Consider the following 23,482-nt stretch of genomic DNA (forward strand, 5'->3'; position numbering starts at 1 on the left):
TGAAATCCCCAAGGACACCCTGAAGCTAACATGTATACATGTATACTGCCATGAACTAGCAACCTGTTGCTTGAAATCCCCAAGGACACCCTGACTTTTAGTTAATCTGTGTGTTACCAAGCAAGTCATCAAGCTACTGGTAGTGACAGAACTATATACGCAGTCTCCTACACAGCTCATCCTCTAGGCTGAGCACAAAATTATGCTTGAGTAGGTACAGCAGAATTGAAGTTTTCATCAAGTGAACACCAGTAGGCATTGATCCTTACATGGTCATTCCTTCCTAGATTTTTCAGTTATCTTTTGTGATTAGTTTCAGCCTCGACACATGAAAGAGCCTGAGTAAAAAGAGGCACCACTATGATTCCTGCGTATAGGTATGGGAAGAGAGGTGACACTGGCAATTTATAGTAATAAAAAAATAAACTTCAAAATTGAAGCAGATTTTGAATGTTGAATCCCACTGAAAACATTTGTAAATACAGTCTGACTCCATTGATGTATTTTGTGTTGTCAGTAGCACTGGTTCTATTGCTTTTTTGGCTTGCATGTTTTTCAATTTCAAGAAAAAAATAATTTTCATTAAATTAATTTTGAACATACTGAATGACAGTTACCTAACATCTTAAAATTTGCCTCTGGAAAACAGATTTGCTCAGGCAGCACTGTTTTGAATATGATGTTATGAATAACTAAATCAATGATTTTTGCAGGAAAAAGTAGTGAAAATATTTTCAGTCTGCATTAAGATGGCAATTTAATACAGCCCAGTCTCCCATAGTTGCAAATAAATAAATAAAAATATTTGTACTATGTAATACTCCCTCCTTTCTGGAAGGAGATTAAAAAATTAGTTGTTTAATTCAGAAGTAACAGACAACATTTAATAGTTGAATTTTCTTTCCTGAAAGGAAAAGCCTTATAAATGCCCCTTAGACAGCAGTTATCACTGTGGACAAAAATAGTAAAATTCATAACTTTATTACAAATTCACATGGCTATTAATGATACAGCTTGAGGTTTCACATTTAGAGGATGCAAGGAATAGGTCACTTCTAGACTAGTAATGATTCGTTTTAGCAACAGATGAGTCCTTTGTGACTCCTTTCTGTAAAATGTGTTTGGAAATACAAGCAGCACTGCTTCTGTAGCAAGGCAACTCTTTTCTTGCACACAGGTAGTCTATTAATTAATCCAATTCCAAGTGTCTGCTCAATTTTTACAGAAAACTACGAAGGTAAAAATTCAGGTTTTGCCACAAACCACTGCATTCTGGTGTTTGAGGGCTTTTAAAAAGTATTTGTGATTTTACTGTTTTAACAATTTTCAGTCATTTGAGATGTCTGTGTAATGCCAGTTCTAAAACCTATGTTCATAATCCATGTAATGAAGATGAAATCATGGGGATTTCCCTCTTTTCTCTATCCTCCCTCTTTTGTTGCAATTCCTCAGTGTAAGAATAGTTGGCTTTTACCCAGAACCAACCTTAGGTATAATGCTCTTCTAGGGAAGGAATTATCTTTAATCTTGTTCTTCTCATAATTAAATAATTGAATTTTCTTCAACTACATATTACTTTACTTTCAAGCAAATAACTTTAAAAATATTCTATATTGGTTTAAGTAGAAATAGTAGTTGTTCAGGACACCTGTATTTTCATTGTTGCTCTTAGTGCTTTCGGCCATGAATGAATCCGTTCTTCACTGTAAAACAACACGGGGTGCGGCAGCCCAGAGCCACACAAAGAGGTCAATTTGTCTGCTACTGATGAGTATAATTCATCTGCAGTTCTGTGGAAACGTTGTAGTAATGTTTCATTTTTCCTAGAATTCTAGCAGATAACTCGTAGCTTTTACTGAAAGTGCTGTTGGAATTTTTCTGCTGCATACTGTGGGAAAGCTCACCAGCCTGTTCTGAATATGCCGAGTGAAGGTGTTCTTAGGTGACCAGCTCAGTAAATGAAACTACAACAGGTACCTTGGTGTGGATCTGATTATTCCAGCTTTGTTGAGGGCCTCCTTTCATTCAGGAAAATAAAATCCAGGAGACAGACAACATATTTTTGGTAGTGGTTCATTCCTCTGCAGAAGCTCTGTGTTTTCTAATAAGGAAATTGTGTTGGTCTGGAGCAAGGTGACAGCTCACGCAGCTCCTGACTGTGTAAGTATGTATGTGGGGTTGGTAGATCTATGGTTCCTGTGTGTCAGGGGTGGCATAATCATAGAATAGTTTGAGTTGGAAGGAAACTTTACAGGTCATCTAGTCCAATATCCCTGCCATGGGCAGGGTCATCTTCAACTAGATCATGCTGCTCAGAGTCCTGTCCACCTGACATTAAATGTTTCCAGGTGGGCATCCTCCACCTCTCTGGATAATGTGTTCCAGTGCCTCACCACCCTCACTGTAAAAAAATTTCATCCTTATAGCTAGTATAAATTTACCCTCATTTAGTTTAAAACCTATCACAACAAGCCTTGCTAAAAAGTACTCCTCAAGCTCTCATGTATTCCCCTCTTTATGTAGTGTAAGGTTGCTGTAAGATTTCCCCCGAGCTTTCTCTTCTTCAGGCTGAACAACCCCAACTAAATCAACCTTTCTTCATGGGAGAGGTTCTCCAGCCCTGTGATCATCTTTGTGGTCCTCCTCTGGACCTGGTCCAACAAGTCCACATCTTTCCTGTGCTGAGGGCCCCAGAGCGGGGGTTTCACCAGAGCAGAGGGGCAGAATCACCTCCTTCAACCTACTGGCCATGCTGCTTTTGATAAAGCCCATGATACAGTTGGTTTTCTGGACTGCAAATGCACATTGCTGGCTCATGTCCAGCCTCTCATCTACCAGCAGCCCCAAGTCCTTCTTGGCTGAGCTGCTCTTCATCTGTTCATTCCCCAGCCTGTACTGATACCATGGGTTACCCTCACCCAGGTGCAGCACCTTGCACTTGGATGTGCATTTGTACAAATTGGCAATAAGAGAAGACCAACTTCCATGGAACATTTTAAGACTGTTCCTCATTCTTTGTGTTACCGAGATTTGAAAAGGTTTTGTTTTGAAAGTGATTTGTTCTTGATGGGTACATGGGTACTCCAAGCTGCCAAACATCCATTGGTAGATAAATGTTGTCTTCAGAATGTTTTTGTTGTTGTTGTTGTTTGGTTGGTTGGTTTTGTTGGTTTTGTTTGGGTTTTTTTGTATGAAGACTTCTGAATCAATTGTTAGTGGTTTTATTACAAGGTATTACAATTTACAAGGTATTACAATTCCATAATTTTTTCCCAGATTGCGGGAAAAGAAATAGTAGAAGAGGGATCCTGATTATATTATGATAGTTTGTAGTGCACAGTTGTTGTTCCCTGATCCCTTCCTTTGTCCAGCCGTGCATGGAACCACATAAATTAAATGCACGGCAGTTTTTCTTTCTGTAGCACTCGGTTGCCTTGACTAGCAAATTGGAATACTCCTAGAACACTGTGAAGGGAAACTTTTTGCAAGGGCATGTAGTGTTAGGACAAAGGAGAATGGCTTCAAACTGAAGGAAGGTAGGTTTAGATTAGATGTTAGGAAGAAATTCTTTACTGTGAGGATGGTGAGGCGCTGGAACATGTTGCCCAGGAAAGTTGTGGATGCCCCATCCCCAGGTGTTTTCGAGGCCAGGTTGGATGGGGTTCTGACCAACTTGGTCTAGTGAAAAGTCTCCTGGTCTAGTGAAAGGTGTCCTTGCCCACAGCAGGGGGGTTGGAAGTAGTTGATCTTTAAGGTCCTTCCAACCCAAACCATTCTATGATTCTTAAGATGCCAGCAGCTCAGGTGTTATGGAGACTGGTCACTTCAGGTTGATGGTTCCTAGCTATGATGTGAACAACATTTTCTCTATGCACAGGTTTTTTTGGGGGAAGAATAGATCTTCCTTTGCCCTTGCCCAGGAAGTTATCTTACATTTAAAGCAAATGGTAGACAAAGGTCTTAAATACAACCTCAATAGCTGAAGGCTAGCGAAGTGAGTGTTTGGTGAACTAGAGGCAAGATACAACTAGCAGTAGATCAATTAAGTTAACAAAAGAATGCATTTATGTAATGCTTTATTGGCACATGTGACAAAAGAGAAGTATCTTTCTCTAGGTGTGAAAAAAGCATTGGAGTTGGTAAGTTGTCTTATGCATCTGTCCATAATCACATTGTGAATAAAAATACTTTATACACTTGTGCATTTGCTCTGTGGTAGCTGTTTACCATAGAAAATAAGACAAGCAAGATATTTGTGTTATATTTAAATACTCCAATGTGATTTAGTCTTGCATTGTTTTCCTGAATTTTTCTTATAAATGTTATTAGGATGAGATCTTGTTGAGCTAAAACTTGTACAGAATGGCTTATTAGTGGTGGTCTAGGAAACCTCCCAGTTATGGTGTAAGCCAGAAGACAATTAAGAAAGGTAATTTTCTCTTGTCCAAGTTTAGTGTTGTGTGTTAAGCAGCTACCCGCACTAATAATGCCATTTTATTTTCACAGAGAAAGAGAGATGGAGTGTGGCTCCTTCCATCTCCAGTGTGCATTATTAAAATAACTGTCCTCCCAATAAAGCAGTCTTTGGTGTTACAGGAACAGAGGGACTTTGTGGCAGGACAGGGAAAAGCATCAGTGGGTATCTATCTGTGTTTTCTTCTGGTTTTGTCCAGTCACATCAAGCAGTTAGTCCATTGCAATGCTGCTATTGGTCTGGCTTCTCTGTTGTGACTGGCATCCTCTGCAGTGTTGACATCATCTCTCCATCTTCACTAGGATGAAGGGTGGCTTTCTTGGGAGTTCACCTCACCTGCTGAATGAGCTTCTGAATGCCTTATGGAACAGCTCATCAAACCTTTTTTCTTTTTCTGAAATATCTTCTAAACCAATAGTTATGCTGGTATGGTGGAACTTCTGGACAGCAAAGAATGATCTTGGAAAGATATTATCCATGTATTATTTGTGAACTTGCTGAGAGTTTACTCGATCCCACTGAATCTTTAATGAAGACATTAAACATTTTGGACTAAGTGTTGATCCTGGAGGGATGCTAATAGTCACTGGCCTCTAGCTGGACCTCCCACAGCTTAGGAGAATAACTTGAGTCCAGCAGTCCGAATAGTTCTGCACCCATCTAATGATCTATTTCTCCAGTCCGTATCTCATAGATCTGTCTGTAAGTTGGGCAAGATTTTTCTTGTTGATTCCTCACATTCTTGTCCTTCCAGTGACTGAAAGTGGCTTCCAGGAGGATTTTCTTCGTCTTTTTCCTGGGGACTGAAAAGAGACTGATGGGACTCCTGTTCTGTTAATCTTACTTCTTGAAGATGGGTGTGATGTTTATCTTTCTGGAAAACCTTCCTGAAGGTTTTGAAGATGATAGAGAGCTGTCTTTCACTGGTGCTGCCAGCTCCTTCAGTACCCCTGTTTGCATCCAGTGTCCCTGTGGATGAAGTGCCACCTAATTCAACACTTCTGTCTTATGAGCACTGACTTACTGCCACAGACACTGTGAGGAATGCTTGGTTACCTTGGAGGCCTGAGGAAGCAAGATCTTATTGTGAAAACAGAGGCTAAAACACGATTGACCACATAAACCACGGGGTCTCTTGCCGCACTGAACAGTGAGCTCACATTTTCCCTAGTCTTCCTTTTACATCCTGTCTGTTTTTAGAAGTGTTTTTATTATCAATCCCTTCATGTAATATTAGTTGTTTCCTATGGGTGCAAGGAATTTCCATTCATGAGGGTTATGAAGTTTCCACTAACAGTTAAATTTAAGATACATTTTTTTTAAATTGAATTTTAAACAAAATGGAAAACCCAATGTGGATATGTAGCAGCATAGAATATCTTAAGCTGGAAGGGAAATCTTTAAGGATTGTCAGGTGCAACTCCATATGCTCCTCATAGGACTACCTAAAACTAAACCATATTACTAAGAGCATCATCCAGACTCTGCTTGAACTCTGTCAGGCTTGGTGCCATCACCACTTCCCTGGGGAGTCTGTTGGAGTGCCTGACCAACCAGTAGAGAACCTTTTCCTAATGTCCAGTCTGAACTTCTTCTGATCCAGCTTCCTTCTGTTTCCTTCTGTCCTGTTGCTGCTTACTAGAGAGAGATCAGCAGCTTCTCCTCCACTGCCTCCCTTGAGGAAGTTGTAGGCTACAGTGGAGTCACTCCTCAACCTTCTCTTCTCAGAGCTGAACAAGCCAAGTGGTGACAAACTGCTCCTTGTAATTCTTGCCCTTGAGACCTTTCACGACCTTGGTCTCCCTTCTCTGGACACACTCTAATAGCGATGACCTTCTGGTACTGAGGTGCCCACAGCTGCACATAGGATTTAAGGTGAGGCTGCACTAGTGCAGAGTAGACTGAGACAGTCACCTCCCTCGACATGTTTCTCAGTACAACCTATTCTGCAATTACTGTATTATTTTATCCTGGTATTAAACTGTGAAACTAACTGTTTTCTCTTGGCCATCTTTCTGATCCTTATCCAGTAGCATGTACTCTAATCCACACATTTTTTAAAACACTTAAACCTTTGTGAGCAAGCACAACTAACTCTCTACTTTTACACGTCCTATTACTGTCACCTCTGGCCTCATCAAAGATAAGCTGTGAGATTAGGTAGACCTCTGCTCTAGTCAAATACAGTCAAGCAAAATCTTTGACGGAACAGCAAAATTGTAACTAGAACTTCATGCTTTGCATACTGGTGAATTCAGAGTGTGATTACATGGCTCTAAATTGATTGTTTAAAGACCAATTGTCTCATCCTGCTTTGCTGATACCAGCACTCATGCTGAGCTGTTGATTTGTAGAAGGGACTGAGGAGAAGAATTAGTGTTCCTGGGTCTTGTTGCTGAAGTGATTCATTATGAGAGCAGCCAAGTACCAGCTGCAGGTGTTCTTGGATGCCTGGCTTAAGCATGGGCTGCAGCCGTGTCCTCCCATCTGTTGAGGTGTACTCCTCTTGACACCTCTAAGCTAGCAGGGAACTTACAGTGCAGGTAGGAGGAAACAAGTAAAGTGCACATAGCAGGCTGTACAGGCGAGCTGCCGTGTTTTTGATGAACTTGCATTTTTGCTGCAGCAGTAGTGTCTTTCTGTGATACACTCATTCCCACCTTTTCCTTCTTTGATGTAGCCTTGACTTAGTACAGCCACATACAGAGAGGCACATATTGCCAGTGTGATAGTAGCAATGTGAACTGGAATTCTGTCTTACTAGTTACACATTAAAATTTTGTATCTATAGTTGCTGTTTTTCATGGGGTTTATAATGAAATAACAGGCTGCTGCAGGATTCAATACAACAAAACTTTTAGGGCTCAAGGTTTGGTATGTCCAGATTTTGTTTTCTAAAAGCTGTATGGGATTTACTTTCTTTTTGTGTGTAACTACATTTGACAGATCAGACCTCACATGGTACTAATGCTGTTCATCCCATCCCTGTAAATCTTTCTGTAAACTCTCATCCTGTTTTGAAACACAGTTTGTAATATTAAGACTGTTAATGGTCCAAGTACTTGCCCAGAAACTGATATATCTTAGAAGTCCATAGCCTTTTTTAAAATGTCAGCTTTCTAAGAATGTCTGTGTATAATGATGGATATATAAATATTCCCAAACTGTAATGTTTTTGAATTTTAAGAAGAAAATTTAAAACCTCAGTTTATTTTAGTGACTCAGACTTTTATACTCCAAGGAGAAAATGGTAGCTTCCAACCCCAGGAGAAAGAACTTTTGGCAGAATTTTTTGTTTCTTTGCTTTTAATTTCAGGGTAGGGCAAACCGTGATCCTCCTGATTTTATTTCTGTTCCACATGGATATGCATCTTTTTGTCATATGAACAAAAGTATTTTGGGCAATAAAATATCTGCTTAAACTCTGAAATTAATGGATTCATTTATGTTTGCTTTTTCTGAAAGGTGGTTTGATTTTATGCAAATGGTATGTTCTATTAAGTTTGTGGGATTGAAAAACATTAGAGAATTCGATTTAAAGAACAATACTATTTAACCACCCATTTGACATCATCTACGGGAGTAATTAATGACACGTTCATTTTCTCTGCTTTTGCGCAGGTTTATGGTATGCACATGTGGCTACAAATTTCCTTGTGGCTTATTGTTCTTTGTTAGCTTGTGCCTTCTCCTGCATTCAGCTGGGCTGAATGCAACCAAAGCCCTTGGCAAATTGAGGCTAAAAAGTATTCATCAGGCCAAAGGATCACTTATTGTGACTTAAAATAGCTAATAGCTGTTAACATTACCATGATTACAAGAAGCAATGTCCGTTCCTTTTGGACAGATGATTTTTCAGAGTTTTGGCTCTTGACATGTTCTGGATTAGGTGTCTGAGAAATTGAAATGAAGAATTGGAGAAAACAGTTGTTATTTACTCTGCGTGGGATCTTATGTCACAAAATGTTAGAATACATCAATAATTTAATATTTTTAAATTTTAATACATGAACCTACGGTCAAGGAAGAAAAACAGCTTTATTGCCTTCTTCCTCTGCCTTTGCATTCTAGCTGCATTGTTGAAAACAGTCTGGTAAAAGTAAATTTTATTACCTAGGCATGTCCCTTAATATTCTCTAGGCTACCATACAATCTTCTTAACAAAGTTCTCTGCAAAAAAGTTTCATTTGGGGCAGTGTTTAATTTTTTTTTTTTAATTGAAATCCAGTCTTCAAAAAATTGGAGGCAGTAAAATATCATCCTGACTTAGAGAGGTAAAATGTGGAGTATACATATCTACATCCTAGATTTCCCAATTTTGCAGTTCCCATTTTTTTAATTAATGTAATATGCATGAGGCATGCAGTGGGTCAGCTCGTTCCTGACCCCTGAGTCAGAGGATGGTTTGGTTATCTGAAGAGACAAGGATAACCACACAGGACATCCACAAAACCAGTGTGACTTTGTGCATGGGAACCAGTGGGAAGAGAGGGATGTTTCCTTGCAGGTGCAGAGCTCTGCATCTTCTCTCCAACTTTGCAGTGCTTGTCAAACAACAACTAAGCTGTCTCTGGCCTTTAGTGCTTTGAACCAATGGATAAATGAATAGCTGTGCTAGGAATCAGTGAAATCCAGGCACAGCAACACTGGAGCACAAGACAAGATTTTAGCCAGCTTTCCCTCAGATGGAAGGAATAATCTTTACATGTCTGGTAACTGCTCTGTGATGGCTGATTTATCTGTGGTTTCTGGAAGTGATCTGTTTATACTTAAGAGTCTTTAACATCAAGAGAGGGAGCTAGACCCTTTTTATGGCAAAATTGCTGCTTGCTTACTAGGCATACAGTTTATTTACTATACTCTAGATAACACAGAAGCTGAAATTAGAATCATACTGCTTTTATTTAAAACCTCAGGCTGTTTTTTCCAGTGTATCTTTGTGGTGAGTTAACCTTGGCTAAGGGCTGAACTCCCAACCAGATGCTTGGTCATTCACTGTGCCTCCTCAATAGGGCCAGGGGAGATAATAGGATGGGAAAGCTCATAGGTCAGGATACAGATGAGAGATTGCTTACCAGTTAATATCATGGGCAAAACAGACTCTACTTGGGGAAAATTAATTGACAGTGTGGTTTCATTAACCCATCCTATACTGAGAAGAAACATGGATACTGTTTGTTGGACTTTTATTCTTCTACCACTGAGATTTGTTAGTTCTTAGACAGGCGAGACTCTCTCTGTTCTTGTTGTTAATGTTTGATTGACATGCTTTTTGTCTTGCAACAGATCATGGTAATGTCAGATGGAACATCTTTCTCTTCAGGACAGAGCCTTCATCTCCCCAGCCTTCCTAGTAACTCCCTGTCTTTTTCTGAAACGAAGAAGAAGTCATCTCATGGGCCAAAGGTGAATCTTATTTTACTAGAAGACACTTCAGCTAGTGGTGCTTTTCCTGGAAATTACTTTGAGAGGGGAAAAAAAGTTTTCTAGTTATTTTTGCAATCTTTCCAATCATAGCAGGTCTTGACATTTCTTTGCTGTGAACTTACTGTATGCCACATCAAAATACTGCAGGACAAGAATGGCTGTGGAACAGGTGCCGGTGAAAGTTTTCTGGTTTTTGTACTTGTAAAGTTGTTTTCCTCCTTTTCCAAAAGGAATTGTAATGGTCTGTTGTAGTATTAGACGATTCTGGTAGTGGAAGTGTGATCTGCAGAAATGTAAATATGAGATAATAGTATAATAATAATCTCTTTTATTAATCTCTTTTGTAGATAATTGTGTAGAGTGAAACTTGAAGTTGTATTCTTTAGGATTATTAATTTTTTTAAATTTCAGGGGTTAATTCTTTACTAGAGTTTTCAAAGACAGCAGCATGTCATCAGTCTGTAGGACATCAAATTGAATCCCCAACCTAGAACATGGTAAAAAGGTATAGTCCCAGGGACCTTTTGAGTAATTCAAATGGACCTTTCCAAAACAGCAGAAAATTTCTTCAGTTTGACAAAATTAATTGGGAAATATGGGAAAATAAAGAGTAACTTGTTGTTTATTCAAATTAGAAATGCAACACAGTGGACTGCTTCACAAGTGAATGAACATATAAGCCTTTTCTCCGTTCTGTTAAATTGTTTAGGGTTTTATTTTCTTTCATAGCATCTTGTCGATTTGAAATATCTTACTTAATCTTGCAGTGCATGTACTGCAAGGGGTAGTACCCATTTTTATTAATAACTTTCATGTTCAGTGTCTGTGCCAAATCTTATACCATGCAAGAATTGTCAGGTAATGAACTACGCGTATGCCTAAGACAGGATAGTGAGGATACATAGTAAGTAAGCACAAGCAAAAAGTGGTTCTGGGCATTTCTCTGCCTGGTTTGCATTATATTTCAGTGCCTCACAATCTCTAATGCAGGTGATCGTGCACCATTTAAAGCATGTATGGAAGTATGGTTGTGTTCCTAAGGAGAAACTGAAGTCTAATATGAGGATTAGACTGAAGGTGCTTCCTTTGGCATGCTAAAATGACTGCTTAATTTCTCAAAGGAAGGCACCTGGCTACACCAGGTGTTGAAGCAAGGTGCTGTTGGTTAGACTAGGATGTATCTTCATCTCGTTGAATACCAAAGATAAGGTACTTCAGCACTTCACCATCTATAATGGGGGTTCTTGTGAGGTTGTGTAGGTAGCTCTCTAGAGTTCAGTTTCAAATGACTTTTTAAGATTCAGCTGATTTTTTGTTTATTTTAATGGAGATGGTATTAGTGAGCCACAGTATTTTGATTCTTAAAAAAACCTCTGATCTTGAAAATACAGAGGACAGGCAGAAATATAAGAACTTACTGTACGCATTTTTTCAGAATTTAAAAATAGCTGCAAGCTAGCTACGGATACTTCTGTTGCTTCTAAATCAGTTATATTACTGTGACTGTTCATATTTATGTAAATACTACATGCACAGAATACAGAGAAGCAGCTTGATTAGTTTTTTTAGGGGAATGATCATGTCTTTTGGAATGAGCTGTACTGTCAGTGCAGTGAAGTGAGGTTCATTTTATCAACAAAGAAAACAAAAGCTCTTATTCCTGTTTGTGACCAGAAAAAACATAAGTTGTTTCATGCTCCCCCTTTTGGATTTTTCTGTCTAACCAGAGAGCTTTGTAGTTCTCCACCTTCTTCTAATTCTTCTGATGTCATTGTTGTGTCATTGGTCATAACAATTTGGTGGCTTGGGCTAAACTGAAGTGTGGAAAGCTTTGTAAACATGTGAGCAGTAGGTAAATTAATCTCCTACCCTGCAGTATTTGTGGAGGCTTTCAGAATGTTTATTTTCCTTTTTTTTTTTCCAAATCAGTTTGTGTTGTTCTTCAATAATAAACACATTTGTATTCAACAGGAACCTGAATTTCCTTGATCAAGGAATTACTTTTAGATATCTTCCTCCTCTTTTCCTCTAAAGAGCAGTAGGCGTATATGACACTAATTGTAGTCCATTGACTTAACATGGACGCTTTATTTCAATAAACATAATTTTTTAAAATTAGAAATGAAAATAATGCACATTATTATGGTCACTACTACTAAATTTGTAGTCTAAACTCAGACTACAGTACACTGACAAGGCCAGGCCAATGTGCTCAATTTAATGACTTCATAAAATTTAATGAACTGCCCCTGCCCCTCTGCCTTCCCCTCCCGCCCCCCCGCCTCTCCCAAGTGCTCCATTTGCTAATTAGGTTCCTAATGTGTGTTAGTAAATGAGGAGGTTTGCAGTGGTTTCCAGACGTTACTGCTTATTCAAATTCATGTTAAACCAAATTGGGAATTACATTTTGTGAAGTGAAGTCAAAATCCAACCCTCCAACATATACAGAGTTCAACACCATTTTTTGCCCTGTAGTTACAGAATTGTTTTAATCTGCAAATGTGTTACCTATTGAGCAGCATTCATGATCCATTTGTGTCTCTCAGATTTACAGGACAATGTATTCTGTGATTTAAACTTAATATCATGAGCTCATTAAGAAATACAACAAACATGACAAACTGGGTCAGTCTGCTTTGCCCAGACTAGTCTATCATGTGAATTCACTTATTCACCACTCAAGTCATAAAGTTTCATAATTTATAACCTATAACTCTTAATCCATGCATTTGTGATCCATAAAAAACTAAAATCAGTCACCTAGCTGAGAGTGAGAGTGCTTCTCCTTCCTCATCTGTCACAGTGCAGGCATCCCCTGTATCACAACGGGAAGCATGAAAGCCTGAGCAGTACAGCTGGTAACGAATCAACCTCAAAAGCTAGGGGGTTTTTTTGTAAGCTGATGTTTCATGTCTTCCAGATTGGATGTTTGGTTTATGTAGTTTCTATGAGTTAGCAGATTCTGATGAAACTGCCAAAGATGATGGTTGTAGGAGATAGCAATTTCCAGGTATCATGGCAGCATAATGGCCCTTTGGTTCTTTCTGGCCACCTGTCCTGCCTACAGTATTCAGTCTGCTCCTAAAATGCATCTCAGGCCTTAGCATGAGCTGTGTTGGCCAGAATCTGAGCAGGAGTATGACAATCTCAGTAGCACGGTTTTTCTCTGCTGGTAAAACTTAAGATTTTTGTTGTGCTTTCTAAAATACTTATTTTTAAAGCTATGTTAGGCCCTTTCATAGAGCAGTGCTATATGTCTTGAAGTATGTACTTAGTGTTACTTGGCTTAAGAAAGGAAAATATATGCAGGTATTTTAACATGCATATGATCCTCTGTTTTGTTCTTTTGGTGTTTGATATGCGAGGCATCAAAGTAACATTCACTTGAGTTGCTTCAGTATTTGATGAATACCTAAATGTAAGCTATGATATGCAAATATATTACCTGTAAAAACCCCACCATCTCAATTTTTTACATGCACTTGAGAACAGACTGTTTTATTTGTCCCTCTTAGTAGAAATACTTAACTTACTTCTTGCAGCACAGCTTAAGATGGGAAGGAAAAGAAACGTTTAAACACTGTTAGATTTTGATAAATAAGAAAATGGTTTGAAAGTACATTCTGATTTTCAGCAAGATCTATGCTGTACACAATATGAAAAATTAGCCACTTTTCATCCCCACCAGCCTTCCACATCCATTATTAGGTTTGAAATAATTTACCATTGAGTATAATTTGACTTTTTTTCTGTCTTCAAATTTTATGTTCCTTTTGCTGTTTCCTTTATGTCATTATTGGCTCCTGTTTGGGTAATTGCGGAAATTTAGGAAATAGGAAAAAGTACTTTTTTTTACTTAAAGAAAAAATGCAGATGTAAATTCAATAGGTTAGCTGTCTTAATGAAAGGGTAACTCTGAGAGACCATGTGAGAATGGTGTATAAGTGTCTATATCATAAGTACATCAAATATTTGTACTATGATTTCTATGATAACATCAGCTTCCATGTTGCAGAAGGGGAGAGAAGTCCAGTTGTAAAATTGAGAAGACTGGATCTCAAGTTCCTGTTGATTTTAATACTACTGTGCCCCAGGGTTATGCTCTCATCTCCTGGAAAACCTCTAAAATGAGACTGTCCTTTGAAACATCTTAAAATAATGTGGTAAGGAGAGCAGTAGGAAAAATGAGGACTCCATCTAGTTTAGTAATGACACGTGTTTTATTCCTCCCCAGGGCAACACTTACAGTTCTGGCATGATAGAGCAAGATGTGAAGCTAAATACATTAATCATTAGTTCATATGTCAAACTTTGGTGCTGAGCATCAAACAAAGTAGACAACTCTTTTTTTTTTTTTTAATTTTAAAGAGAAACACCTGAAAAAGAGTTATGACTAAAGTACAACATCTCAAGGAATGATTAGTACGTTTTAATTTTTGCTTTTTAATTACTGCCCTGGAAATGAGGAAGTGCTTTATGTTCAGACATTCAGATGTCATTATAGTATTGTTCCTTTTTGATTCTTCTGTCCATTGTTAATGTTGATGCACGTATATTATATAGCTACATAGTTCAATTTTGAAGTCTGACTCAAAAATACATTTGCAGTACTAATGCAAGAAGCATCTGAAGAAAAAGCATAATTGAATAATTTCTGCAGCACTGTGTGAAAACTCAGTGTTTCACTAAATATATTGAGAAGGGAAGAACACTTCAAAATAATTATTTTTACTTAATTGTTTCCACGTGTTGCTACAGAGAAGGGAGATACTGCAGTTCTGGCACATGTTTTATGTGTAAACTATTCAGGTCCTACAGCATTAATTACTGGCTTAACACATCCTGACTGGACAAGTTATAAGTAGCTATCTACCATTAGTGGGTGTAGTCTCAGTCTTCTCTAATTGACACCACTTCCATTAAGCAGGTAAATTTTGCTTTGTTTTATTGTGTAGTTTTTTTGTCTTAGAGCAGTTCTACTGCATCCATTATTTTAAAATTAGTCAGCCCTCAGGAGGGTGAGGCTGGCCATGTCCTGCTTTGGTCCTTTATGTTCCACGACACTTCTGCTGTGCCATCTACATTGTAGGTAAAAGGGTGGTTAAGTAAGGATAAAGAAAAGCTAAATATGTTTTCTCTTCTGCAGCTTTGTAAATCTGTGGCAGATTTACAGCCAGATATACCGTATTTACGTACACTTCTGTTCTAGGTAAAGGAAAAAGAAATCAGTGGATATATGCAATGCACATTGAAGTGTTACCTAAAGATTGAGAGCAGAAAAAATTCCAGGCAAATTTACTAGAGATAAGATAATAGAGCAGGTCTTTAATGAAGGCCTTCTGGCGCAAAGAGTACAGAAAAGGTGCGCCCTGTGTCCAGGGGTTCCACAATTTATGGTCTGATCCGAGAACTACCCACCCCCAGGTCTGCCCCCTGGGCACACCTCCCCGGAAATTGAGTTGGAGGTCCTAAGACCCCTTTCTTCCTCATCTTCTTCTTCTTCACATCACGTTCTGTCTTTGGAGCTTTTCCAAGGTTCCAGGCTTGAAGGTTGCTTTGACTATGATGGTATCTTGTTGTTGAGGCCTGGGGTCTAAATGTTCTTAAACTGGAGGTGTTTAGTACAGTCTTACCTTGATAGGAGCCTAAACAAGCCTGAAGAATTCAGAAAATTTGATATGAAATGGGGAAATAGGGTTTAGTGACTGTTAACTACAAGTGTGACAGACTATACAGCTACATTAAAATCTACAAAAGCTAAAAATCCTAAAAATTCAAAGGCATGAAAGTGTTTCTAGAAATTTCTTGCATGCTAGGCAACATATAGGTAGAAATGCTTATAATCAGTTTGGAAGGAAGTAAGCCACATAGACTTCTTGAGCATGGGTTCCTGTAAATTGAAATGTCACTTTGCAGGTTGGAAGTACTATGAAAATGAAGCTTGTCTTGTAGAGAGTGCAACAGGTGTTTAGGACAGTACAGTTAGTCTACTGGCTGTTTTTGCAATACTGAAAGCCCACTGCATGCAGTTTCAGTGCAAGTGGGCAGTGCAGAACTATTCTTGTCTCTTGAAAATTCTGGGTGTTAATTCTCAGAAGAAAGGATCCCATATGACCCATTATGGATGGTTCCTTTATTGCTGGTTCCTTCATTGTCAGTTCCCTTATTATCAGTTATAGCCGCAGATCACCACTTTCCTTGCCATTTCAACTTTTCAGATTCAGATACTGCTTTACTTTTTCTGGTTTTGCCTGTCTTATAGGACCTCAAAGTCATCACCTTCTCAGAAACACTTCTCACTTTTTAAATTAAAAAAAAAATGTAATCAAATGCTCAGCAGAAACATGAGCAAATATATAAAGAAGGAAGCTTTTTTAGTAAAGGAAGTTTTCCATAAAAAGACATTAACTATTGGCTGTCCAATCAAATCTTCCATAGCTGAGCTGGACCCAGAGTTGTCATTGTGTATAAGGAAAACGATCTGGCAAAAGCTGGTGTGCTGGTTTAAAGGTAAACCAGCAGGGGAAATGAACTCAGCGCAAAGGAGAGATTATAAGTCAGAATAACAATTTAATAAAATAATACAATAAATATGATTATGCAGACAAACAGTTGGTTTTAACCCACAAAACCCAAATGTATAACCCAGCACCTTGGGGCATGAACAGAGTGGTGTTCATTGGGCCCCCTGAGTCCAAAGTAAAAAGGACTGTTGGTGAGAATGCTGTTGCAGTCTGGTCAAGAGTGGTGATTGCAGTCCAGTCGAGAATGGTGGTTGCAGTCTGGTTGAGAGTGGTGGTCTGCAGTCCAGTCAAGAGTGGTGGTCCGCAGTCTTCCTCTGGATCCCATGAGTGGTTAAAAAAGTCCCAAGACCCCTAGATTATATATCCTCCAGTTCAGGCAGGAATGCCCAGTACCTCCCTCAGGGCGGGGAGTTCCACAATGGGTGTGAGGACAGGAGCATCCTCTTATCTCGCAGACCTCTTAACACCCAGTTTATAGCCTGAGGAGTCAGGCTGCTCTGGGCAGATGGTGTAAATGGTCTATTGATAACAGTTTCTGAGAAATGGCATGGAAGGCTATAGAATACATTGGGTTGCACCCATACAGTGATGAACTGGTCCCAGCTGTTCTAACTAGGACAGCTGGAGAGAGGATCACAGAAGAGAAGTCAGACTTTGCCTGAAATGTCATCAGGAGCACGTTTTGCTCTGATTGTGCAGTAGTTCTGTTGATGTCATATGGTTCATATCATTATCTTTCCTTATAATTTTTTTTCCGATAGCTAATGGTGATGGTAAACATTCATAGACTGCCTTTATGTTCATCTTATAATGTTTCTTCAAAAACATGTATAATGCATAAGATAAAAACTAACTTATCTTGCAGATATTCTTAAGCAGTGGTAACTGCTCATGTTTGACCACTTTGTTTGTTTGACCAGAATGTTGGGTGTTGTATCTATTCTTGTGTAGGTATTTCTGGTTTTCTATCTGCAGTTCCAAGTTTTGAATATGAATCCTATGTCCATACTGTGTCTGCTTTTTGAGTCTTTAAGGGTTCTTTCTTTTTTATTGTTCAGTAAAATTTTGCCTCCTTTTTGCAGGACCCAACTAGGATTCTAAACACAAATAGCAGCAGCAGCAGTAGTAACAGTTTTTCAAAGACCCACAAGTTAACAAAGGAGCACAAAGAAAAAACTTCTAAAGACTCAAAAGAACATAAAAGTGCCTTCAAAGAACCTTCCAGGGAACATAACAAATCTTCCAAAGAATCCTCTAAGAAACCCAAAGAAAACAAACCACTAAAAGATGAAAAAATGGTTCCTAAGATGGCCTTCAAGGAACCCAAGCTGATGTCCAAGGAACCAAAATCTGAAAACACCCCAATCCTTACCATAACTTGTGGGCAGCAGCAAGAAAAGAAGACTCTCACAAAAAGGCCCTCTGTGCTGGACTCTGATGAACCTTCTGCAAAAAAAAGAAAAAAAACCAGCTCAGATTCATTATTTAAAAGTTTTTCTAGTGCCCCACCACTGATTCTTACTTGTTCAGCTGACAAAAAACAGACAAAGGATAAATCTCAACTCAAGGTGGGGAGAGTCAAAATTGAAAATGATGCACTGGAAGGGAAGATGCCTACTCTGCCACCTTTTGATGATATTGTAGATCCCAGTGATTCTGATGTGGAGGAAAACACATCCTCCAAATCTGAAGTAAGTGATTGTTTGGTTTTGCTTAACATATGTTGAGTGTTCCTAGTCTTTGGAATTTTGTGCCATATTTGTGTTTTCCAGGTCCTTTCTCCTGTCTAATGGTAGGTTATCCAAACTGAAGGAAGTTGATTGGGATGTTCAAACTTGATGCACGTTCTGTTTGAATTGTATTACCTATTTAAGTCAACTAATAAATGTCAACATTATGATGAATGAGCATATGGGAGCTGGCTATAAACAATACTGCTTTTTTGATGTTCTTTCGCATTTCATGCTTCTTTTGAGACAAAAGGAAAGGATTTAAATGGTTGTATTTCACACTCTAAATCTTTGGTTTGAGATGTTAGAGAATTCAGTAAATCCAGGAAAGGATTGCAGTTATATTGGAGTTACTTGTTATTTTTTTGCTAAAAGAGGCAGCTCTGTGAACGATGTCAGCTTTGTGGAGGAGGAGGACTTCCTAGGACATCACTCTGATGAGGAGAATCTATCCAAAATAGCAGGCTTACCGAGAAGAAAGACTTTTATGGCCATTTGCTTTTCTGAAAATATTTGTGTGCTGTGCCTGCTCATTTGTTTCAAGCATGATTTGCTTTATGATAATTAGGATTTTAATCATTCTCCTAGTAAACTTCAGTTTTCAGAAGCATCTTTTATAGAGACATGGGTAGAGAAGGAGAGGTGTAGTAGAAGCCTTGTATGGTGCCATTGTCTTTGCTTATAGCTAGGGGTAGTGTGCATGATAGAGAGGAATTCTTCCCTGCCTTGCCTGTTCAGTTCTCTCATTTTTCTGTTTTCTGGTTTGTGCCTCTGTTACTGTCATCAGATGCATAACCCTGCTTGCCCTCTTTGGAAGAGGCAATAAATGCCCTGCGGGGGGGAGGTGTCAGCATTAGGTTTTTACTAAATAGAAACTACTCCCAAGGGAGAAGGTAATTTACTTCTGAAGTGACCTTTTAATGACTGGCCCCTTAGAGCATGCAAAGGCTGTAAAATTTAGAAGGTATGAAATTGGACAGGTGCTGCTTTACAGCATCACACTGGTGATACTCTGTAGTTGGAGTGGCATTCTTATTATGGCTTAGAACTTAACCAGTTTATCTTTAAACCTGAAAATGTACACTCTTGCTACCCTTGGTGTGAATTATTTTTTCATGTCTTAAAAAAAGTTGAATCTTCTATTTTAATTTATGTCACTATCCTTAAGACTAGCTACCTATCCTCAGTATTTAGAATAGATTTTTGGATTTCCTGTTTATTCAAATAGGTACCATGTAGTGGTGCATATACTGCTACTGGCAGCAGCAATTCTCCATTTTTTTTCACAGACAGAAGAACTGAGAGGAGCAACTGCAATGTAACTGGAATTTTACAAATGCAGGCTCTATAGAGGTGTGTCCTGTGTAGCAACTTACAGATGATATGTGATGGATATAGATGATGCTTAAAACCGATCCTTTTAATTGCTGATACATGTCCTCCCTCTTTAGTGTCTGGCAACCTCTCACCCATTGCCAGTGGTGTAGTGGGTACACCTCTGTGTTTTTCACAGGCTGGCACAAATTGACTCCACCACTGTTCATCCATCTGCAGTTGACCTGTAGGACCTAAGGATATTCCTTAATTCTATACCAAAGCTCAAAAGCAGATTGAGTGTTTTCTAGGTCTGCAAGCCAGTGTTACTGAAAGTGTAAACTACTGGAGTCCGCTCCAAGAGAAGCAAATCCTACTGGTCTGGGCTCTTGTGTATTTTAACATTGACGTTCTGGATCATGGAACACACATGGGAGGGTCAGTGTGGTCCCCATCTGAACAGGTGAAAAGGATGTCTGCCACTTTTGGACTTTGCTCCTTAATAAATCAGGCTGAGTATGACTCCAGTCAGTGATGGGATACTATTTAGAAAGTCAACAATATACTTAAGTTTAAGAAAAACTATCCAGAAAACATGGAATAATTCCCTGAGTTGCCTGTGGATTCACACCATTGTTAGTGCTATGGGAGAAAGAGCAGGACAACCTGGTTAAAGAGGGTCTGCAGAATTTCACAAAGAGTTGTTCCTTCTACATTGTACTAGTTTTAATCAGGGAACCTAAGGAAAGGTTACACAGCCAAGCAGTGTAATAGAGGTAATTCTGTGTTGGAAAAAATAGGTTGAACTTTTTTGTATGTCTTGGTAAGTTTTTAAACCTTTCAGGAAAAGAAGTAAATTTTACAGCTAGATTCATAAATGGTATGTCCTGTAAATATAATCATATTAAGTAAAAAAAATGAAGTTGCAACTTTACATAGAGAGTAATGGAAGTGAAAGTATGATAGTGCTTTTGCTATACAGAAACAGTTATTTCAGGCCTGTTAAGCTTTATGATATTAATCAACATAGTTGCCCGAAGCTGGGAAAATGCTTCTTCAGTGGCATGTCCTGGCATAATAATATGCTGTAAAATTCAGTCAAATGTTATTTCTTACTCTGGTGCAGTTACAGTGGTCGGTATCGTAGCACAGATGAACAAAGAATATATCATTATATGGGAGTATATTCCTTAGTAGAGTATCCAGATTTATTCCTAAAATGTCTTTAAAAGAGCAAAACCACGATACCCAATTCAGCAAATTTGGATTAGATATAATAAATCCTGTTACAAATCAATACCTAAAAGAAAATTGATAGGATACTTTGACTTTGACTCAAGTGCATTTTTTTCTAGTTTAAGTTACATTTATGGCATAGTGCAAACGTAATACTGTATGGATTGTTGTAATGAAATTATGAATAATTTTGCTAAGAATTTTGTAGTTTCTTCAGTAAGGGGTGGTCTCATTCTGAAATATACATGTCCTGATATGATGACTGTTCTCTTTATTGGTACTAACTCACATGCATAACTTTGCATATCAAACATGATAAATTTGTAATAAAAGGTGCAATGTAGAGTTGAGGACTTTTTGCAAACCAAGTTTCTTTACTGTTGCTGGTCACACCGAAGAATGTTTTCAGAGTAAGAGGTAGTCCATGTCAATTGCAGAGGCTGGGTTTGGGATTTTAAAATAAGGATGACATTCTGAGAAGTCCTCATGGTAAAGGAATCTTACAAGCATCATTAAACAGAGGTACTGTTTTGCTGGGTAGGTGCTACAGGATGGCAATACTGCTATTCCCCTGGTTTCCTTGGATACAGCCCCTGTTCAGTGATTTGGGGTGGGGTGTATCATATAAATTAATGGGCTTGAATTTCAGACAGAAAAGCAGGGTGCGCTCAACTCTTCTCAGTACTGGCATCATGCTCTACCTAGTTCTGGGCATTCAGACTTGAAACACTGGCCTTTGTCTTAGAGTGGAGGGAGTAGAGGTTAGCATCCTCTGAGAGAGGTGTGTTACTCTTCATGTGGTAGAGCATGTCTGCCAATGGTTAATCGACCCTCTGAGCGCTCCCTTAAAATTCACCTTTCAGAATCCAGATAGTTTAGCGTGGTGTTGCCTCAAGGGCATTTCGGAAAGCCAGACACTGTCCTCTGATGTCCTGGAGTCAGTCCCTTTCTGAGCTTTCAAATGCCTTTGTAAAATCCAATGGAAATGAAGGGAATCATACCCTTGCTTAGTGATAAACTTTCTGCCCTTGTTTAATAGCCTTTCTGTGTGTGACTCAAAGACTAAGAACACATAAGGTCATTCCTCTGTGGTCTGTTTGGCATACGCTGTAGTATGGTTCACTGTTGTATTTATTTTAACTTAGTTTTTCTGTTGACTTGGAGCTGTTGGCAAGTGAAACAAGTGTCCATTTATCTTCATGCTGCTTTATTAAGTATCACTTTTCAAATACATCTGTGATTTAAGTATGTTGTACTTCAGTAATAGTGATACACTTGGTGTTCAAAAGAATGTGGGGTCTTTTTTGAGTCTATGAGCTATCAAAGCTCTTTGGGAGCAACAGGTATACTCAAAAATCACACAGAAAGTCTGAAAAACTATTTTACTGGCTTAGGTATGAAGCATGCAAAGTAAGGTACAGAGTGAAAGCATGCAAATTTGTGGTTTTATTGAGACATAGGCATATTAGCACCATCCACTTCAAAACTCCAAAGATTTTACTTTTAAATTCAGTTATAGGATGTTTTAGTTACAGAAAACTCCAGCTGTTTGCTTCCTGTGTAGGACAGTGCAGCAACGTGATTCAAAAAAAGGACTTGACCTTGATTTTTCTGTCAGTCTGATCCATAAAATATGGTATTGTAACATTTGTGTGAGCTGCAAACTGGCGTGTGAGATGGGGAAATAGAGAATTTTGGATCTGAGTGAAGCATTTTCCACAGTTGGAGCTGCCCCTTTTGAGCTCTGGAGCCATTGCAGAAGGGATTCTCTGATACTTCTTATTTAATTATTATTGGCTTTGCTGGACTGGGTGTGGAGGGAAAAATGGTACATGGCTCTTCATGAAGTTGCTGCAGCAGAAAGGCACAAAGGAGATCAGGCAGATCATAAATACCTGTTCAGGTGTTAACAAATGTTCTCAGTCTACAGGCAGCACTTATGAGTATTGAGGTCATGTTGCTGAGAACACAACTGCGCTAGGCAGGACACGTCTCAAGGATGAAGGACCACCGCCTCCCTAAGATCGTGCTCTGTGGTGAACTTGCCACTGGCTACTGCAAGAGAAGAGCCTTGAAGAGAAGATACAAGGACTCCCTGAAACAACATCTCAGCCTTGGCCATATTGATCATCATCACTGGTCTACTCTGGCCTCCAATCGGGAGGTCTGGAGACACACCATCTGTAATGCTGCTGATGCTTTTGAGAAAGCTCGCAGGATCACTCTTGAGGAGAAAAGACAATGCAGAAAGAACCGTGTCTTGTCCACCTAAGGAGACTGTCCACTATGCCTTTTGCAACTGGACTTGTCTATCCCGTATTGGCCTTTTTAGCCACCAGCATGCTTGTAGCAAATGTGGGTAGAGCCCTTCCCAAATCTTCGTTCGCGAAGCCTAGCCATGATGATGATGATGATGATGATGATGATGTCCAGTTGCAGTGAACTGAACAACTCTTGAAGTCCACCATGCATGACAGTGGTTTGGTGGATGTTTTAGACAGTTCACGTTTCTCTGTTGGATGAATTTCTTCTTCTGGTGTGATTATTCTGCACCTGGTGTGTATTGTTTTTTCCCTTCCTGCCTGTATATGTCACTGCAGTTGTATATGTCACTGCATTAGTAACAGTAGCAGCCTTTTGCAGGTCGAAACCTATTGAAATACAAACTGAGCAGAAATGGATGCTAGCAAAATATGACAGCTCAGGGGTAAGGAGTTTCAGTTATTAGGAGCAGAGTACATTAGCGTGTCTTTTGCCTTTGGGAAAAAATCACAGCT

General features: G+C 38.9%; 1 protein-coding gene across 3 annotated transcripts in view; it reads left to right on the plus strand.

The window, feature by feature from the left end:
- MLLT3 (MLLT3, super elongation complex subunit) overlaps positions 1–23,482 on the plus strand; it is a 117,788-nt gene that overhangs the window by 63,419 nt on the left and 30,887 nt on the right. For 2 of the 3 annotated variants that reach the window (XM_027670733.1, XM_027670735.1), the window contains 2 exons: positions 9,761–9,880; positions 17,508–18,116. In XM_027670733.1, the coding sequence (XP_027526534.1) occupies positions 9,761–9,880; positions 17,508–18,116 (729 nt within the window). The remainder of the gene's footprint in view (positions 1–9,760; positions 9,881–17,507; positions 18,117–23,482) is intronic. The other variant, XM_027670734.1, reaches the window with a different exon arrangement.

The sequence above is a fragment of the Neopelma chrysocephalum genome, unplaced genomic scaffold (genome assembly GCF_003984885.1).
Source record: "Neopelma chrysocephalum unplaced genomic scaffold, ASM398488v2 Primary Assembly neopelma1_96926, whole genome shotgun sequence".
NCBI classification, from domain to species: domain Eukaryota; kingdom Metazoa; phylum Chordata; class Aves; order Passeriformes; family Pipridae; genus Neopelma; species Neopelma chrysocephalum.